A 19,585-nucleotide genomic window follows, 5' to 3' on the forward strand; every position below is an offset into this window, starting at 1 on the left:
GGCTCCCAAGTGGCGCAGCGGTCTAAGGCACTGCATCTCAGTGCTAGAGGTGTCACTACAGATACCCTGGTTTGAATCTAGGCTGTATCACAACCAGCTGCGATTGGGAGTCCCATAGGGCGGTACACAATTGGCCGGGGTAAACTGTCATTGTTTATAAGAATTTGTTCTTAACTGACTTGCCTAGTTAAATAAATAAAACATGTATCTGTGTGGTGCTGATGGTGCATAGCAGAAGTGATAAATACTGCTCATCATCAACCAAAGATACAGCCTCTGCATTGCCTGAAGCTTTATATGGAGTACTTTAGAATATACCTTCCAGTTATTAGCTTATTCTGGTTGAGAAACAGAATATCCTACATGATACCAATCCTTGCTCTATCTCCATCAATCCAATGAACATGCTTCTAACCCAACTAACCTTGTCCCTCACATTTTTCACCAAACTACCACTTCCACAAATTACTGTGCTTCAATCTGGGCTGGTGAAAATACAGATTTAGGATCTTAATTTGAACCAGTTTACTACAGCAGGAAAATAATCCTGCAGCAACAGGAAATGTGGATTATAATTAATGGACATTTTTTGTAGGGGTTGATCCATTTTTTTTGGTATCGGCAAATCAACTCTGGAAATTGCTAGTTTTTTTATCCTTGAATGCACTACAAGATTGCATTTTCTGCTGTGCAACAAAAATTTCAGCAACAAGAGACTGATCAAATGAAGATCTTACATCTGTACTTGAGCTCAGAAGTATAATGCTACCCCCCTGTACATCCCATTTCCTCTCCCAAAACATTGACATGTGTGTTCTGTGCCGAAGTGTGTGTGACTCACGGGATATAAGATTTAAAACAAAGTGGAATGGAACGCACACCAGCTGAGTCACTTTGTGAGTAACACACTTGGAATACACCTTCAGCATTTAATAACTGCTTTGAACTAAGGATCTGTGCTTTCTTGAATGGGTGGTGGGTGGGTGTGTGTGTGGGTGTGTCTGTGGGTGGGTCTCACCACATCAGACTCACTATTGGGCGACCTCTCTCAAGCTTAGCTAGAGTGACACCTTCTGGTTATGCATTGGTTCTGCAGGCTACAACTAAGCCCAGGATGTTCATACTTAACTAAAGGTTCATTTTAATATCCAATATCTACAAGTACAGCAATACAACAACGTGGACCTAAGTGAACCTGGGCTCCCTTCGGGAGGCTGCAACACTATAGAACATTCAGATAGAAATAGATTGTGTAAAACAGGTAGGACTGTCGGCCATGCATAATAAGGAATTGTATTGGTTCACCTCTGTGAGCGCTATGCAGTAGATGCGTCCGGACCACTGGATTTCTAGGCTGGTCCCAGATCTGTTTGTGCTATCTTGGTCATTGTTAACACTCAGGGCATCTCACCCACTTAGTGAGTGAGGCTACAAGGCCTCCGGGTGTCAGGTTTGGACTGCCCACATTAAGGAGGTCAGGTGGGACTGAGTGGTATGGGTGGGGTTAGGGGTCACGTGTTACAGGCTAGCTCAGGGTTGTGGCCAAGGTCGGAGGAAACGCATCCACGGCAACAGGGCTATCTGCATCCTCCATGTGTTTCCTGTTGAGGTGCTGCTATTCAGGGTGGGTCGGAGAGAAAGAAAGAGAGAAAAAGCGAGGGACATGGAGTGAGACAGAGAGCGAGAGAGAGAGGAGAGAGAAAGAAAAGACTGACGAGGCCAAAGCTGAGTTGTTTGTATTAAGTTTCTGTCTGAGAACGTATCAACGTGAGTGTGTGTCAGTATGTCTATGCATGTGTGATCGTATTTGTGATACGTGTATGAGAGTGTGCGTGTAGTGAGTGTGTGTGGTCCTTCTCTCGATTCATCCCATCATGCCCCTAAAGCGTTGTGATCAGAGGGCCGTGGGGTCTGTGAGGTTGACAGTGTGTGTGTTGAGTTGGCTGCTATGTGTGTGTTGGGCTCCATCAGTAGTGGAGCCTGCTGGTACTCCCCCTGCTCCCCAGCAGAAAGCCCTCATCCTGCAGAGAGCCTTTCTGGGGCTGGACAAGTGCAATGCCTGCGTGGGGACGTCCATCTGCAAGAAGCTCTTGAAGGACCAGATAAGGTAGGTGTGTCTGTCTGTCTTACTAAGAATCAATAGCTGGGTACAATAGCGCGGATTTTGCTCTCGCCTCTCAACTATTAAGTCCCTTTACAGTGAGCTCAGAACAGCACAAGGGATTGAATGTACGAATATGTCACAGTCTTAGTGAATTGACGGTGTTATGACATAGATAGACATCTGTAATGTCTGTGACCTGCTGTCCTAGTTGAATGGTTGTCAACCAACACCTGTGGTCATGATTCTGGGGGAAATCACACACAAACATGTTTCCTGTGCACGTAGTACTGTATATTCCTAACAGACTTCGATGTTACAGTAACGTGTGGCAAGAGTCCTTGAGTGTAACGTCTTAAGGAATATTATGACAAAACATTTTCCACATACAGTGGTTAATGTTGATACACCCAAAACACACGGCACGCAATGTCCCAAGTCACCTGTGAAAGTTCTGCCATCTGCCAGAGAAAATGGTTCAATTTCCATTGTTTCCAACGGATGCCGTGCAATGGCCAGGAAAGATCAACTGAGCCTCAACTGTGATCGAAGACTAACATAGATTAACAAGACGAACATAGAAAATATCAGTGTAATACATTTGTTTTCTGATTATGATTTTTAACTTAATCTTATGACAAGCCACCATTTCGGCAACTGTACAAGTGGCCAACTCAAGGTTTGGTTACATTCTCCACACTGCTTTTCCTCTAACATACAGTATTTCAAAGTATACTTTGGGTGCATCTCAGTTGTCTTGAGTAGCTTGAATCACCCCCTCATCTCCCCGCCCCAGGTTTGATTGGTGGATGTCCCCGGATACCACACTCCCATTGGCTGAGAAGCAGAGTTTCCCGGGGAACCTTACAGATGATTCATTAAGCTGGCGTCCTGTGGTCTTGTCGTTCCTCTCCTCCCCCTGTCTGCACTCGTCCTCCGACCGTTCAATCTGTCGCTCGGTGGGACGGCAGGGTCCCTGCAGCATCGAGGCCGTCCTCAGGGTCACACCCAGATTCCAGAGCTTGAACCAATCACATCTTCTGCTGCCCCATATTGTGAAGGTATGCATAGGTAGATCAATATATATAGATATGTACACTATATATACAAAAGTAAGTGGACACCACTTCAAATTAGTGGATTTGGCTATTTCAGCCACAGTAGTTGGTGACAGGTGTATAAAATCGAGTACACAGCCATGCAATCTCCATAGACAAACATTGGCAGTAGAATGGCTTTCTGAAGAGCTCCGTGACTTTCAACGTGGAACCATCATAGGATGCCACCTTTCCAACAAGTCCGTTTGTCAAATTTCAACTAAGTGCTGTATTGTGAAGTGGAATCGTCTAGGAGCAACAATGGCTCAGCCACAAAGCGGTAGGCCACACAAGCTCACAGAACGGGACTGTGCTGTCCTTGAGTTACAAACTGCCTCAACGTCAGCACAATAACTTTTAGTCGGGAGCATGAAATGGGTTTCCATGGCTAAGCAGCCGCACACAAGCCTAAGATCCTCATGCGTAATACCAAGCGTTGGCTGGAGTTGTGTAAAGCCATTGGACTCTGGAGCAGTGGAAACGCAGTCTCTGGAGTGATGAATCACACTTCACCATCTGGCTGTCTGACGGATGAATCTGGGTTTGGCTGATGCCAGGAGAACGCTACCTGACCCAATGTATAGTGCCAACTGTAAAGTTTGGTTGAGGAGGAATAATGGTCTGGGGCCGTTTTTCATGGTTCGGGCTAGGCCCCTTAGTTCCAGTGAAAGGAAATATTAACGCATAGCATACAATGACATTCTAGACGATTCTGTGCATCCAACTTTGTGGCAGCAGTTTGGAGAAGGCCCTTTTCTGTTTTAGCATGACAATGCCCCTGCGCACAAAGCAAGACCCATACAGAAATGGTTTGTCGAGTTCAGTGTGGAAAAACTTGATTGGCCTGCACAGAGCCCTGATCTCAACCCCATCGAACACCTTTGAGATGAATTGGAATGCCGACTGCGAGCCTGCCCAACATCAGTGCCCAACCTCACTAATGCTCTTGTGGCTGAATGGAAGCACGTCCCCGCAGCAATGTTCCAACATTTAGTGGAAAGCCTTCCAAGAAGAGTTGAGGCTGTTATAGCAGCAAAGGGGGGGGGACCAACTCCATATTAATGCCCATTATTTTGGAATGAGATGTTCGACGAGCAAATGTCCACATACTTTTGGTCATGTAGTGTATACTGTATATGACTTAGGAACTGGTAGGGGTGTGAATAGATGTTAACAGGTAGAGGTGTGGATGGGTACAGATGTGCAAACAGGTGAGTAAACTTCAATATTCTGAAACGTGGTACCCTCCTGAAACCTTGGCTGTACCCCATCCAGGGTTTGGCACCTCCCCTGTTGCGCTGTCCCTCCCAGAGACTGCTGGACCGCATTGTGCGCCGCTATGCTGAGGTGGTGGACGTGGGCAGTGTTCAGATGAAGCACTTCTCAGAGAGAGACAAACTACGGCTGCTCTACACGCTAGCTGTCAATCAACAGCCTCTCATACTGCAGGTGGGCCATAGACATACATAGATACTCACAGCCAGTTTCCCTGACACAGATAAATCCTAGGACTAAAAAGCATGTTAAAATGTAGATTCTCTATTGAAAGTGTTTATTTTTGCAAGAACTAGGAATAATCTGTTTCCAGGAAACCAGCCCTTGAGTGCAGGCATAAGTATACTGTAGCATTCTCAGCACAAAACCAGGAAACTTGTGGACATCGTTCTGTAATGGCTTTGGACGGATTTGGATGACTGATGTAATCAAGGTTGTGGGTTCACCAGTTACTGTATCTAGCTTTACTTTAACAATACTGACAATAGAAAGGTTATAGCTATTGGCACCCTATAACTACACGGACCATGGAGATTTTGATACACAATAAAAGCAGCAAAGACCTCAGTTGACTGTGTCCGAGAACAGAAGGAACAGTACCCCCTATAGGTGTAACCAAAACAAACACCATGTTCCCCTCCTCATCACCAGATGTTCCCAGGCACCGAGGGCTGGCCATTCCCCCGCTACCAGGGCTCGTGTGGCAGGCTGATGGTGTGGGCAAGCTCCAGGCCTCTGTGGGGCCTTTATGGTTCCTCCAGGGAGTTTGTCCAGAGGGTGGACGTGGCCTACCAGCTACTCCATATCACCCAGGGCCTGGGCCACAACAGTCTGGGTTTCCTGCTCTACTACACCAGGCTAGGGGAGGATATGTTTGGCCTGCTGGATGACCAGCGAGTGTTCATCACAGATGCCAGCAGCATAGGGGTCATTGACCTGGAGCAGGGTGAGTGGAACAAATGGGTACTGGCTCTGTCGTTAGAGGATAGGGGGACTCTGCAAATGTGATGTGGATGATGACGATTGTGTTGATGACGACAATAAGGGGTTTCACATTCCCAAAGAACTCAAAGCTCTTTTACAAAGGGTTGGGGAATCGGGGCGGGCTCACCTCATCCATAACAGTGAAAATACAGTATATTTTCATAGCTGGGAGAGTCAGAAAGTCAGAGATGTGATCAGAATAAATATTCCTTTGAATTTTCCTTAAAAGTACCTATCGTTATGAGCTTATTGTGTGGCTTACACAAGCATGTCTGTCTGATCCACTGCATAGAAACAAATCAAATCAAAGTTTATTTGCCATGTGTGCCTTACAGTGAAATGCTTACTTACAGGCTCTAACCAATAGTGCAAAAAAGGTATTAGGTGAACAATAGGTAAGTAAAGAAATAAAAACAACAGTGAAAAAACAGTAGCGAGGCTACATACAGACACCGGTTAGTCAGGCTGATTGAGGTAGTATGTACATGTAGATATGGTTAAAGTGACTATGCATATATGATGAACTGAGAGTAACAGTAGCGTAAAGAGGGGTTGGCAGGTGGTGGGACACAATGCTCACAACCCGATTAGCCAACACACAAGCAGACAGGGAGTTTTCCAGAAACATCACTGTACTATCAAGGTTCAGTCTTTAATCATTATCAGCCGGATGTAGCTGATAGTGTTATTTAGAACCTCACACAGGAAGGATATTTTTTACCCTGTTCCACTTTTTTGAAACCGTCAATTAACACTTCCTTTTTTCTGTTCTGCAAATCATTATATTGGGGTCACAAACATCTGTGCTCTTATCAGACAAGTTTCAAAACATTTTCTGTTTCAAAACATTTTCTCCCTATTGAACACAACCCAGGTTTCTTTTGTGTGCTAGTAATCAGAGGCAATGGTGTCTCTTTTAGCTCTTCTACTGAGATGCTGTGTGCTGTAACAGAATTGTAAGTACCTACAACAGACGAAAAAGCTCCCTGGCAATGAGAGTAGTGAAGTTCCTTTTTTTATGAAACAAAGACAATATATTCCACTGTATCAGATATACAGAAGCTCAGTGGGGACATTTAATGATGTCAGTTATCTTTGTGTTGGTCAGGATCCTTGGTGTGGCATCATATGAAAGATTGGGTTGGAATAACGTGGGCAATAAGGCCCACACACAGACTAGGGAAGTTTATCCCTATAATGACTGTCATCTCAGCAGTAAAAGAGGACTCAGAGGCAAACCTTGTTTGTCAATATTACAAACTAGGGAATGGACGCAGAGAAATTATACAGTGTATGTATTAAAACGTATACACTGAGTATACCGAACACTTTCCTAATATTGAGTTGCACTCCCAGACACTCTCCTCATCTAAAACAACAACTCCGCGTTGTTGGAAAATGTCCCGTAAGTAAACATTTCACTGTTAAGCCATGTTCATATCGGCAGTTTGAAGAGACTCAAATCCAATTTTTGGCATATCTGATTCAAATCTGTTCTTTTTCCTGCAGTCTGACCGACAGGTTTGAAAAACAAAACTTATTTGAGCATTAAGGCCTGCAGTGTGAACACGGCTTTAGTCTACATCTGCATGTGACTAATAACATTTGATACCACCTACACTTATCCAGTCTTTTTAGTAAGGGTCAAAGCATTTGGATATGGTCACACTTACTCTCTCTTCCAGGGTTCCCCCCAGACCCTCCCTCCCAAACAGGCTCTGATGGGGACATCTTCTCCTGCCTGGGTCAGGGTACATCCCCCTGCCATCGCTCTCCTCCCTGCAGCTCTGTCCGCCCTACCCAGAGCCTCACTCTGCTCTGCACAGCACTCCTGCCCAGACTGCTGCTCACAGAGAGGGGGGCCCAGACAACCAGGCTACCCATGGAGGGTGAGGCAGAGGCGGGGAGGTTGGCAAGAGACGTGCCCCTGTTGCTGGGTGTGTGCGCAGACCCTAGCCAGCCTGACTGGAGGATTATGGCAGCAGTAGGATCTCTGATGGACCTGCTAAAACCCATGAGGCCCTGCAACCCACACTACACCTACAGGTACCCAGAGTGCAGATACAACCAAGACTACTGAGAGCTGGCAGGACTACAATACCCATACTACAGCCATAGACAAATGTTAAGTCCACAGGTGCCCAGAGTGCACATATGAACTGGGATCCAGACAGTTGGTGGGACCGTGCTTCTACACCTGCATTGCTTGCTGTTTAGGGTTTTAGGCTGGGTTTCTGTACAGCACTTTGATATATCAGCTGATGTAAGAAGGGCTATATAAATACATTTGATTTTTGACTGCAGAGCTTTGATATTAGACTGACAACGGGACTGGAGTGTTGTGTGCTGGAATGACTATGCACTGAGCTGAGTTGACTATGCACACAAAGGGGGTGGTGGTTCTGCACGGGGCAGTGTATGTGAAGTCTGTAGTACTCAGCAGCTTGTAGTGCTTGCCTGCTGCTTACCTGCTTTAGACCTCAGCTACTTTCAGGTAGTGAACCGGTCACAGCAGCTCTGTGCATCATAGGAAAGATGAACATGTAAAGAAGCATGAGAAGTTCCACATGTAAATAAAGAACTTCTGTTAAATGATGCATAAAACATCCTTCAAACAATAAAAGCATTTCAAGGAGGGTCTCTGCACAATGCTTTGCTAAAGCAATTTTATTCATTTAGAAAACAGGAGGGGCCGTGTATAAAATGACACGACTCCTTCAAATTTAATGGCAGGAACTCTGAAGAAAAAAATTACAGCATTCCAACAAAGATTTTCAAGCAATAAATATGCATTTTATAAATAAGGTAAATTTACAACAAGATTAGAAATAAAATGAAAATCACAAATTAAAGTTTATTCCTTAAAAGTCTATGTGCAACCCATTTCTCTTGGTGACTTGGCTGTTTTTCTCTCTCATTTTATTCATTTTTTTTACCTACAGAACCAAAACATTAGTATGGTTCCAAAATAACAATAAAAGCTGTAAAAAATATATAAATCGCTCAAACTCTTCACATTACAAAATGTTGTTTTCTTATTATTTCTTGCCCAAAGTAGTATCTATCTAACATACAAAAGACCAGCTATGCTAGGACTTAGACTCATCTCAAGGGAAACAAACTTAGAGGTGTATATCAGCCCACAAACAGAATTAAAAAAGGAACAATTCTGCAAGTCAGTAGTCTGTGTGACGTTGTTGCCAGTTATAACATAATATATACAAAAAGTCGCAAGTCACTATTTTTTGTCCATTTTTGTGTGTTTTTCTAGAGAAGTTACAGCTAAGCCAGGCAGCATTGGAACAGTCTGGTGGCAGTAGCTGGCAGGAGTAATGCCCTCCCCCTCCAGTCCTCTAGGGGGAGGACAACTCTGCTCTGCTCTGGGCAGGTTGCATAGACACACAGCTTTTCACACAGCTGCCTTGTGGGATAGCTACAGAGAGCAGTGGAGGACTGCTGGCTTACTTCCTGAATATCAGAAAAGGGTATTCTGGTAGGTTTCGGGAGTCCAGGGAGGATTCTTATTGTCCTCAGAACAACAGAATGTTACCGTCAAGAGGAGGAAGGCAGAGGAGCGGCCTGTGGAGGGAGAGAGAGGGATGAGATCATTTTGGCTATGTAAACAGTTAAACATTAAACTCCTAAAGCCTTACTAGTGAACTAGTACACTTTTACAAAGTGTGCATGATCATATACTCTTACTTGAACTAATGATGTGAATTCTGACTCACCAGTGTGTAGACTTACTACTTTCAATACTATCACATTTTAAGAGTGAATCTTCTCTTCAATGATACCATATGGCAGTGACTGCAGTAATTATGCAAGGAGGAATGATAGCCTAAGTGAATGTTGGCTCCTTGCACAATGCACGTCTCCCTCGGTCCCTCTGGCTTGTCAATATGGTGTTTATGCCGATTTATTTTTCCACTTGTTTATGCCTCCATCCTTGGTACAGTAGCTAGTTAGCTAGCTTGATTTGCACTGTTTTAGCATTTCTAAGCACACCACTTGACCAGGTATTAGATTAGGGGAAGCAAAATTAAATACTCCTCCTTGGTGGACTTTTAGGGAGATTTAATGTAGAAAAATTTCATAAAATACCCGAACACTTCACCTCTATATGCCTGTCACAAACTCAATGGCAAGGGAAACTTTGTGGGGCAGACCCAGAATATAATGTTGCAAATTTGCTAGTGAGATCTCAAGACAGGTAGAGTAGAAGCAGAGTAGAGAAACAATGCGATTGAAAGACAACCTGAACAAACTTTCATGCATAGAAAATATGATTTATATAGGACATTTATTTTCATCAGGATATTTTCTGCTGGACAATTTATCAGGCAGTTTTATTTGTCTGCTTTTAAATATTTTTAATCAGCCAAGAGTCGGCAATTACCAGCTAATGGAAACACTGGTGTAAACTATTCATGTGACATGGTCATTAACCTATTAGTCATCATAAAATCACTAGTGTCCTTGCTGACTTACGAGTGTGAACTGGTCGTAGACCTGGGTGAGGTCGTCCATCTTGTACTGCTCCAGCACCACAAAGTTATCCAGGTTACAGCTCCCCCTACGGGCACAGTCCTGACAGTGCACCACGTATGTCTTCCTGCTGTTGCTCTCACTGGTTACAAACAGCAGGTCAAACACCTCCACCTGCAGATGGAGAAAGAGGTGAGATTGTGAAAGGAGGTAGGTGTGCGCGCGTTCACATGTGTGTATGTGAACGTTTAAAGATTAAAATGTTAAATCACTAGCCAAATTAGTATTTTTTTTTCTTCACAAAATTTTAAATCACAGTGCAGTTATCACAAAACTACCACTAAACAGCTCCTGATCATCATCACAAAGGGAAAACATTTTACAAATAGGCAAACCTAATGCAACAATGGGAGTCTGGATGCGCAGCACACGTGTTTAGATGGAGCGGTCGGATAGAAATTGAGTGAGACACGTAACGGAGAGAAAAGAGAATGTGGGGAGAAGAAATGTGATCACTTGGCTAGGTTTATTTTTTTTGTGAGTCGCTAATGCACACAAGAGGCTTTTTGCCCCTTGCCAGATAGCCGCTGTGAATAAAAATGTGTTCTTAATTGACTTGCCTGGTTAAATAAAAGGTTAAATCAAAATAACAAATGGAAAGAACACTAGAGTCAACATGAATTAAAGGTTGCTTTCAGGACAACATTACAGCTGCCCGAAGCAGATTCCAGATGGCGCCTACTGTATGACTGCGGTAGAACTTCATTGCCCCAGAGAGATCATACCACGCAATACAAATTGACGTGGAATTTTAATTAAACGTTCTAACGGAAAACCGCTTTTTTTTTTTATTGTTGCAGTTTTAAATTGAAGAAAAATTGTCTCTTTGTCACATCCCTAGTGTGTGTACCTCGCAGATGCTGCAATAATGTGCAGGCTCATCCCTGGTCCTGCCATGCCACACCAGCTCCTTGCCTGCCGCCTGCAGCAGCTCCCGCAGCATCTGACACTGCTTCAATGTCCGCAGCAGACAGTACCTAGCAGAGACAAACAGACGCGTACAGGGGTTAGCTGTGTGTGTGCGCGTGAGAGAGTGAGTGAGTCTGTGAGCGAGAGAACAAATGACGTATGTGGGCGTGTGACTCACTTGATCATCTGGAAGAGCTTGCTGTCGGACACTTTGATGTTCCTGGCCATGTTCCAGGAGAGGTGTATCATGGGGACGATGGACTTCACGCTTTGCAGCTTATTCCACTCATATCGCTCTACCGCCAGCTTATACTGGTATGCTGGAGAGAGGGAGACATGGAAGGAGAGGGAAAATGGGATAAAGGGGAAAGGGGAGCAGGAAGATGAGAATCAAATGACAATTCAATTTCAAACTTCACTATGTCATAGCCACAAGTTGACACTGTCATACGCCTAGTTTCCTGAAACAAGTCACGTGTCGCGAATCCCTACTTCACAGGAGAGGCAGAAATAACTTCTGGAACACGTTAACTTTCATATACCTAAATAAAAAACTTGTATGGCATCTATAAATATGAATACAATTCTTATTATGAGCCTAGTTGGTTTAGCCACGGAAAAAGGTCATGGATGGGCTGGACATGCCGAGAGATGAGTTCAGATTGGTCTGCCATGTAGCATGCTTCTGTATATAACATGAGCTGCTCAGTATGTGTAGGTAATCATTTCTAACACGGCTTTTTGGAACGGTATCACAAAGAACTGTGATAATGTTGCCAATGCTCTCCACTCTCTGGAGGACCGAGTTTTGAAATCTGTGGAATGCCCAGTGGAAGTAGAGTGTGATAGCTAAGGAGATGGAGAAAATTCAGGCGTTTGATTGCAAATATATGCGGAGGGAGTTGAAAAGAGAATACACAAAGACTGTTGTATAAAACACCTGTCTCCGGATTACATCGTCAAACTAAGTCCAACCATGGCATCCGTGACAGAGAGGGAGAAGCGTTCATCCACGAATATGGGTAAGAGAGTCTAGCTAGCTACATTTTCAGATATTACACGTTTCTAATTGTCAGAAAGTTGTCATTGCAAGTTAAAGCGTACTGTTAGCTAGCTAGCTTAACGTTTGCTGACTGGCTCACTAGCTAGCTAATGTTACGTATCTGATCTGTGTAGTAATATTAGTCATATCTCAGAGCCATTTGCATTGCTAGCTAGCTAACATTTAACCTATTTGGTTAGCTTTAGCTACCTGTAGATTCATGCAAGGTAGTAACGTTATGAGTTGGGATTATGGATCATTGTTTAGCTTGTTACATGTCTAAACAAAAGACTCCACTATGAAAGTAACATTTCACTGTACCGTTTACACCTTCTTTATCCTGTGCCTGTGACAAATAAACAGATTTTATTTGATATAGTGTGTGTTTAGAAGAGACAGTAATGTGAAGAACAACATGACCTGCACTAAAGTCAAATTATGATATAATGTTAGGCCAACGAGACAATGTCCTAGTTAAAAAAATTATCTGTTAGAATGCCCTGCTTTTATTTTGTCACACTCACAACCGTAAGCTGTTTTCTGTAATTAGCTCAACCATTAACTTGTAATTCATGATCTTGTTGTGAGTTTATTTTCCTGTAATAATTAATACAAGTTAGCTAAAGTTAAGATGTGGTCAGCTATATATGGTCAGTATTTGAACTAGATAGCCAGCTAACTTAATGTTAGCTAGCTAACTTAATGTTAGCTAGCTAACAAGTTTGAAACTAACCAAAACATTGTATAGAAAGTTGCTTTTAGTTGCCAAATTTGCTAGATTGACATATTCTACAGCATTCGGAAAGTATTCAGACTCCTTGACTTTTCCCACATTTTGTTACGCTATAGACTTATTCTAAAATTGATTCAATTGTTTTTTCCCCCCTAATCAATCTACACACAATAACCCATAATAACAAAGCAAAAACAGTTATTTTTGTTGAAAATATCACATTTACATAAGTATTCAGGTCCTTTACTCAGTACTTTGTTGAAGCACCTTTGGCAGCAATTACAGCCTCGGGTCTTCTTGGAAATGACGCTACAAGCTTGGCACACCTGTATTTGGGGAGTTTCTCCCATTCTTCTCTGCAGATCCTCTCATGCTCTGTCAGGTTGGATGGGGAGCGTCGCTGAAAAAGCTATTTTCAGGTCTCTCCAGAGATGTTCGATCGGGTTCAAGTCCGGGCTCTGGCTGGGGCACTCAAGGACATTGAGACTTGTTCCGAAGCCACTCTTGCATTGTCTATTAGCTGTGTGCTTAGGGTCTTGTCCTGTTGAAAGGCTAACCAGGTTTTCATCAAAGATCTCTGTACTTTGCTCTGTTCATCTTTCCCATGATCCTTCTGAGTCTCCCAGTCCCTGCCGCTGAAAAACATCCCCATAGCATGCTGCCACTACCACCATGCTTCACCGTAGGGATGGTATTGGCCAGGTGATAGGCGGTGCCTGGTTTCCTCCAGACGTGACGCTTGGCATTCAGGCCAAATAGTTTGATCTTGGTTTCATCAGACCAGAGAATCTTGTTTCTCATGGTCTGAGTCCTTTAGGTGCCTTTTGGCAAACTCCAAGTGGGCTGTCATGTGCCTTTTTACTGAGGAATGGTTTTGCTCTGACATGCACTGTCAACTGTGGGACCTTATATAGACAGGTGTGTGCCTTTCCAAATCATGTCCAATCAATTTAAATTACCACAAGTGGACTCTAATCAAGTTGTAGAAACATCAAGGATGATCAATGGAAACAGGATGCACCTGAGCTCAATTTCGAGTCTCATAGCAAAGGGTCTGAATACTTATGTAAATAAGGTATCTGTTTATTTTAAATTTGCAAACATTTCTAAAAACCTGTTTTTGCTTTGTCATTATGGGGTATTGTGTGTAGATTGACGAGGGAAAAAAGTAATTTAATCCATTTTAGAATAAGGCTGGTACGTAACGTAACAAAATGTGAGAAAAGGGAAGGGGTCTGAATACTTTCCAAATGCACTTTAAATTTGACGTCAGATGACAATAGAATGTTTATGATGTCACTGCAACAACTGTATACAGACATTTTTATTTTTAGCAAAGCAAAGCAGTTCGACACAACAGAGTTACACAAGGAGTAAAACAAACATAGTCAATAATACAGTAGAAAAATAAGTCTATATACAATGTGAGCAAATGAGGTGAGATAAGGGAGGTAAAGGCAATAAATAGGCCATGGTGGTGAAGTAAATACAATATAGCAAGTAAAACACTGGAATGGTAGATTTGCAGTGGATGAATGTGCAAAGTAGAAATACTGGGGTGCAAAGGAGCAAAATAAATAAATAAATCAATACAGTAGGGGAAGAGGTTTGGGCTAATTATAGATGGGCTATGTACAGGTGCAGTAATCTGTGAGCTGCTCTGACAGATGGTGCTTAAAGCTAGTGTGTTTCCAGTTTCAGAGATTTTTGTAGTTCGTTCCAGTCATTGGCAGCAGAGAACTGGAAGGAGAGGCGGCCAAAGGAGGAATTGGCTTTGGGGGTGACCAGTGAGATATACGTTCTGGAGCGTGTGCTACGGGTGCGTGCTGCTATGGTGACCAGCGAGCTGAGATAAGGGAGGACTTTACCTAGCAGGGTCTTGTAGATGACCTGGAGCCAGTGGGTTTGGCGACGAGTATGAAGAGAGGTCAAGCCAACGAGAGCGTACAGGTCGCAGTGGTGGGTATTATATGGGGTTTTGGTGACAAAACGGATGGCACTGTGATAGACTGCATCCAATTTATTGAGTAGGGTATTGGAGGCTATTTTGTAAATGACATCACCCGAAGTCGAGGATCGGTAGGATGGTCAGTTTTACGAGGGTATGTTTGGCTGCATGAGTGAAGGATGCTTTGTTGCAAAATAGGAAGCCAATTCTAGATTTAACTTTGGATTGGAGATGTTTGATGTGAGTCTGGAAGGAGAGTTTACAGTCTAGCCAGACACCTAGGTATTTGTAGTTGTACACATATTCTAAGTCAGAACCGTCCAGAGTAGTGATACTGGACGGGCGGGCAGGTGCAGGCAGCGATCGGTTGAAGAGCATGCATTTAGTTTTACTTGTATTTAAGAGCAGTTGGAGGCCACGGAAGGAGTTGTATGGCATTGAAACTCGTCTGGAGGGTTGTTAACACAGTGGGCCAGAAGTATACAGAATGGTGTCGTCTGCGTAGAGGTGGATCAGAAAATCACCAGCAGCAAGAGCGACATCTTTGTTGTATACAGAGAAGAGAGTCGACCCAAGAATTGAACCCTGTGGCACCCCCATAGAGACTGCCAGAGGCCCGGACAACAGGCCCTCCGATTTGACACACTGAACTCTATCAGAGAAGTAGTTGGTGAACCAGGCGAGGCAATCATTTGAAAAACCAAGGCTGTTGAGTCTGCCGATGAGGATGTGGTGATTGACGGAGTCGAAAGCCTTGGCCAGGTCAATGAACGCGGCTGCACAGTATTGTTTCTTATCGATGGCGGTTAAGATTTCGTTTAGGAGAAGGTACGGTGGAATTCGAAATGGTCGGTAATCTGTTTGTTAACTTGGCTTTCGAAGACTTTAGAAAGGCAGGGTAGGATAGATATAGGTCTGTAGCAGTTTAAGAGGGGGATGACCGCAGCTGCTTTCCAATCTTTGGGAATCTCAGACGACACGAAAGAGAGGTTGAACAGGCTAGTAATAGGGTTGCAACAATTTCGGCAGATAATTCTATAAAGGGTCCAGATTGTCTAGCCCGGCTGATTTGTAGGGGTCCAGATTTTGCAGCTCTTTCATAACATCAGCTGACTGGATTTGGGAGAAGGAGAAATGGGGAAGGCTTGGGCGAGTTGTTGTAGGGGGTGCAGTGCTGTTGACCGGGGTAGGGGAAGCCAGGTGGAAAGCAAATGCTTATTGAAACTCTCAATTATAGTGGATTTATCGGTGGTGATAGAGTTTCCTATCCTCAGTGCAGTGGGCAGTTGAGAGGAGGTGCTCTTATTCTCCCTGGACTTTACAGTGTCCCAGAACTTTTGTGTTGCAGGAAGTAAATTTCTGCTTGAAAAAGCTAGCCTTGGCTTTTCTAACTGCCTGTGTATATTGGTTTCTAACTTCCCTGAAAAGTTGCATATCACGGGGCTGTTCGATGCTAATGCAGAACGCCACAGGATGTTTGTGTGTTGGTTAAGGGCAGTCAGGTCTGGAGAGAACCAAGGGCTATATCTGTTCCTGGTTCTAAATTTCTTGAATGGGGCATGCTTATTTAACCTCTCTGCGACATCTGGGACGCTAGCAACCCACCCGCGGTACACACGATCAACAGCCAGTGAAATAGCAGGGCGGCAAATTCAAGACAACAAAAATCTCAATTCTAATTTCTCTAACACACAAGTATTATACACCATTTTAAAGATAATATGCTCCTTAATCCAACCACAGTGTCCGATTTCAAAGGCTTTACGGCGAAAGCATAATATTAGATTATGTTAGGACAGCACCTAAACAAGAAAAACCACACAGCCATTTTCCAAGCAAGGAGAGGCGTCACAAAAAACAGAAATACAGCTAAAATTAATCACTAACCTTTGATGATCTTCATCAGATGACACTCCCAGGACTCAATGTTACACAATACATGTATGTTTTGTTCAATAAAGTTCATATTTATATCCATAAAACCCATTTTACATTGGCGCGTGATGTTCAGAAAATGTATTCCCACCAAAACCTCCGGTGAATGAGCACATCAATTTACAAAAATACTCATCATAAATGTTGATAAAATTTACAACAGTTATTGAAAGAATTATAGATACACTTCTTAATGCAACCGCTGTGTCAGATTTCAAAATAGCTTTACGGCGAAAGCACATTGTTCAATATTCTGAGTACAGAGCTCAGCCACCAAAGCAAGCTATACAGTTACCCGCCAAGTTCTGGAGTCAACTTAACTCAGAATTAGTATAATAAATCTTCACTTACCTTTGCTGATCTTCGTCGGAATGCAGTCCCAGGACTCCCACAAGAAATGTTATTTTTGTTCGAAAAACTCCATATTTATGTCCAAATACCTCAGTTTTGTTTGCGCGTTCAGATCACTAATCCAAAGGCATAACGCGCGAGCGCAAAACCAGAGACGGAAAGTCAAATAGTTCCATTACCGTTCGTAGAAACATGTCAAACGATGTTTACAATCAATCCTTAGGGTCTTTTTAACATAAAACGTCAATAATATTCCAACCGGACAATAGTGTATTCATTACAGAGGAAAAAGGAGCGGCGGGCTTGCGTGCTCGCGCAGTAAACAACTCACTGGTCCCAGGCAGTCCACTGATTGACTGAGCTCCTATTCTCTGCCCACTAACAGTAGAAGCATGAAACAAGTTTCTAAAGACTGTTGACAGCCATTGGAAGGTTTAGGAAGCGCAAAATGACCCAACAGACACTGTAGTTTGAATAGGGATTAGATAGAAAAACTACAAGTCACTTCCTGGTTGGATTTGTTCTCAGGTTTTTGCCTGCCATATGAGTTCTGTTATACTCACAGACATCATTCAAACAGTTTTAGAAACTTCAGAGTGTTTTCTATCCAAATCTACTAATAATATGCATATCCTACCTTCTGGGCCCGAGAAGCAGGCAGTTTAATTTGGGCACGTATTCATCTGAATTTCTGAATACTGCCCCCTGTCACCAAGAAGATGGTGAGCAAGGCATTTAAAAAAAATAACCAGGCATCCTCTACTGATGGGATGAGGTCAATATCCTTCCAGGATACCCGGGCCAGGTCGATTAGAAAGGCCTGCTCGCTGAAGTGTTTCAGGGAGCGATTGACAGTGATGAATGGAGGTTGTTTGAACCCATTACGGATGCAGGCAATGAGGCTGTGATGGCTGAGATCTTGGTTGAAAACAGCAGAGGTGTATTTAGAGGGCAAGTTGGTTAGGATGATATCTATGAGGGTGCCTGTGTTCACGGCTTTGGGGTTGTACCTGGTAGGTTCATTGATAATTTTTGTGAGATTGAGGGCATCAAGCTTAGATTGTAGGATGGCTGGGGTGTTAACCTGTTAGGGCTAGGGGGCAGTATTTGCACGGCTGGATAAAAAAAATGGACCCGATTTAATCTGGTTACTAATCCTACCCAGTAACTAGAATATGCATATACTTATTATATATGGATAGAAAACACTCTAAAGTTTCTAAAACTGTTTGAATGGTGTCTGTGAGTATAACAGAACTCATTTGGCAGGCAAAACCCTGAGACATTTTCTGACAGGAAGTGGATACCTGATGTGTTGTATTACCTTTAACCTCTTGAGGATACCCTAGGATAGGGGGCGCCACAGCGCATTTTGAAAAAAAATCGTTCCCATTTTCAACGGCCTACTAATCAAACTCAGAAGATAGGGCATGCATATACTTATTATATATGGATAGAAAACACTCTAAAGTTTCTAAAACTGTTTGAATGGTGTCTGTGAGTATAACAGAACTCATTTGGCAGGCAAAACCCTGAGACATTTTCTGACAGGAAGTGGATACCTGATGTGTTGTATTGAGTTGAAACCTATCCCATTGAAAAACACAGGGGTTTAGGAATATTTTGGCACTTCCTATTGCTTCCACTAGATGTCGCCAGTCCTTTCACAGTGGTTTGAGCCTTATAGAGTCAAAACTCAGTGAATGACAGGAGTTTGAAATTGGTCACAGGGGATGGGCCATCACCATTATGACGCCGGCGCCATGTCTGCCCCCACCTTTGGAAACGGTTTTAAAGGCAATGAAATCATCCCCCTCGAATCTTATTGGCTCTCTTGGTGTTAGAGGCCCTGAACATTTATTTTATACAACGTTTGACATGTTTGAACGAACCTACATGCGCGAGGATTACTTTCAGTATGAAGTGCAGAGCTGCGTTTGGAGAGAGCCATAGGACGCGCTACCAACATCAGGCTAATGGAACGTGAAGTATGGCCTTTTTGACCGAAAATACATCTGTTGTGGACCTGGGATGCTTTCTGATGAAGACAACTAAAGGTAGGCGATTATTGACAATATTATTGAAGATGAGATGGTTCATACTGTTGCGTCCAAGATGGCGCCGAGCACTGTATATTAGCTGATTTTCTGAGTATCGCATCTCCTTTTATCGCAAAGTGTGATTACCCAGTAAAGTTAATTTAAAATCTGGTATGACGGGTGTTCTCAAGAGATATTCATCTATAAATGTTAGATTGACAATATACATTTAAAAAATCGTTATAGTATAGCAATTTATTGAAACGTAGCATTGTTTACCGGGACGCTTTTGAGGGGAAATTAGGTAGTCAACGTCAGACAGAGATGTAAAATGCTGTTTTTATATATAAATATGACCTTTATTGAACAAAAGAATGCATGCATTGTATAACATGATGTCCTAGGGGTGCCATCTGATGAAGTTTGTAAAAGGTTAGTGCTACATTTAGCTGTTTATTGATAATATGTGATGGAAGTGGTTGGTCGGAAAATGGCTATGAAGCTGCTTTTTACGATGGACTCATCTAATATAATCTAATGATTTGCTTTTCCTGTAAAACCTTTTTGAAATCGGACGACGTGGGTCGATTCAGGAGAGGTGTATCTATAAAAAAAAAAAAAAT

At 43.0% G+C, this 19,585-nt stretch overlaps 2 protein-coding genes across 6 annotated transcripts in view; one reads left to right on the top strand and one right to left on the bottom strand.

The window, feature by feature from the left end:
* Window positions 1-1,723: 1,723 nt before the first annotated feature.
* On the top strand, window positions 1,724-8,094 carry dipk2b (divergent protein kinase domain 2B). Its single transcript, NM_001139885.1, is given in 5 exon segments — window positions 1,724-2,107; window positions 2,898-3,162; window positions 4,474-4,647; window positions 5,125-5,419; window positions 7,143-8,094. Coding segments are annotated over 5 exon segments (1,362 nt in total). The 5' UTR covers window positions 1,724-1,874; the 3' UTR covers window positions 7,538-8,094.
* Window position 8,095: 1 nt separating this feature from the next.
* The window catches only part of kdm6a (lysine (K)-specific demethylase 6A), a 104,309-nt gene continuing 92,819 nt past the window's right edge, over window positions 8,096-19,585 (bottom strand). For all 5 annotated transcript variants that reach the window (XM_014164461.2, XM_014164464.2, XM_014164463.2 and 2 more), the window contains 4 exons: window positions 11,093-11,234; window positions 10,856-10,982; window positions 9,949-10,119; window positions 8,096-9,036 (listed from right to left, as the gene is read on the bottom strand). In XM_014164461.2, coding sequence (XP_014019936.2) covers window positions 9,010-9,036; window positions 9,949-10,119; window positions 10,856-10,982; window positions 11,093-11,234 — 467 coding nt within the window. In that variant the 3' untranslated portion in view covers window positions 8,096-9,009. The remainder of the gene's footprint in view (window positions 9,037-9,948; window positions 10,120-10,855; window positions 10,983-11,092; window positions 11,235-19,585) is intronic.

The sequence above is a fragment of the Salmo salar genome, chromosome ssa21 (genome assembly GCF_905237065.1).
Source record: "Salmo salar chromosome ssa21, Ssal_v3.1, whole genome shotgun sequence".
In the NCBI taxonomy this organism is placed as follows: domain Eukaryota; kingdom Metazoa; phylum Chordata; class Actinopteri; order Salmoniformes; family Salmonidae; genus Salmo; species Salmo salar.